Source organism: Furipterus horrens, unplaced genomic scaffold (genome assembly GCF_987537825.1).
Source record: "Furipterus horrens unplaced genomic scaffold, mFurHor1.1.pri manual_scaffold_17, whole genome shotgun sequence".
Lineage (NCBI taxonomy): Eukaryota > Metazoa > Chordata > Mammalia > Chiroptera > Furipteridae > Furipterus > Furipterus horrens.
In genome coordinates, this window is record NW_028327187.1 from 95,601,112 (window position 1) to 95,602,488 (window position 1,377).

The following is a 1,377-nucleotide window of genomic DNA, read 5'->3' on the forward strand; positions in this document are numbered from 1 at the left end:
CAACAACCTCCGCCCCCTACTCCCACCGGCATCCCTCCCCGCAATGTCACCATTAGAAACTGCTCCTAAATCCCCAAATGCAGCATCCCACAATGACCGCACCTTCTACCCTCCAGCTCTCTGTGAGATACCTCCTCCTGGACGTCTCACGGCCATTTCCCACACACAAGGACACACACAGAGGAGCCAGAAGCACAGGATGAGTTTCAGTCCTTTAATGGTAACAGTCTGGCTTCCTCAGCTATGCCGCAGTGCAGCTTGGGCTGCTCTGATGACCGCTGCCAGGCTCTGGGACTCAGGCTTCAGCCCCTCTTCCTACTTCCAGGCATCTGGCCAAACAGGCCGACGGCGGGACGCTGAGGGCGGCGGCGGCGGGGCTCCGCGTCGTTGCTCGCTGCTCTCTCTGCCTGTTGCTCGGCCACCTGCAGTCTTGCGTTGTTGATGTCGGCGGCGACCGTCTCCACGATGTAGTCGACCAGGGAGTCCACCATGACCAGAAGGAAGTCATCTGCGGCTGAACGCTGCTGTTGGCTATGTTGACCCCTTTGGACCAGGCGATCCACGTAGGTCAAAGGGCACTGTAAATTTGGAGTCTCGCTGCTTCGGTTCTCGGCCATGATCACTGGGGTTGGCTCAGATCAGCCCTCCTTAGTTCTCTGGCTGGACTGGACCTCTGAAGACACCGGTGCCTGGCCCTGCCTTTTATAGGCTGCACCCAGCCCTTTGTGACATCCTAGACTTCACGATGTCATTGGTGCCCATTGTGGCCTCATGGGGCCTCAGCCTAGAAAATGTCCATAAAAGGACCCTTGTTACTCTAGTGACTAGCCCCTGATTTTGAGGAAACTGGCTTTTTCTGCTTGACTTTAACATTGTTGAAATAAACGTCTTTCAAAGGAAAACTTTTCCCATCTTTAGGACACAACTCCAGGTTACCTGATTCTAACCTTAGGTTGTCTTCAAGGTCCTTTACAACCTTTTGCTAGTTGTAGGTTACTGATAAACATGTAAAATGTCTTGTCTAGCTGAGATTAAATTGCCCCCTGCCATGATGTAATGAAACCAGTTTTGCCTCCATTTATACATTCACTTAAATATTCTTGACTAATATCCCCATATCTAACTTTTGTTACCTCTTTTGAACCAGTTATAACACCTTTCCATTCCCTCATTGAGTAAATATAATCTTTTAACACACATTAATTTCATATCTGTATGAATATTTTGATTTTATACAGATTGAAAAGTATCTTTTAATCAATTTGGAAGTCACAATGAGCTGCTCGATGGATTCACCTGTCAGAACCAGGAAGGTGTCACTGAGAGACAGACATGTACCTCATGCTCATTTTAAGACCAGATGTGTCTTTTCTTGCC

At 48.8% G+C, this 1,377-nt stretch overlaps 1 protein-coding gene across 1 annotated transcript; it reads right to left on the reverse strand.

Annotated features, from left to right (window-relative positions):
- Window positions 1-302: 302 nt before the first annotated feature.
- Window positions 303-617, reverse strand: LOC149991642 (huntingtin-interacting protein M-like). Its single transcript, XM_090264126.1, has one exon. The coding sequence runs from the start codon at window positions 615-617 to the stop codon at window positions 303-305; it is 315 nt and encodes a 104-aa protein (XP_090120252.1).
- Between the last annotated feature and the right edge of the window lie 760 nt (window positions 618-1,377).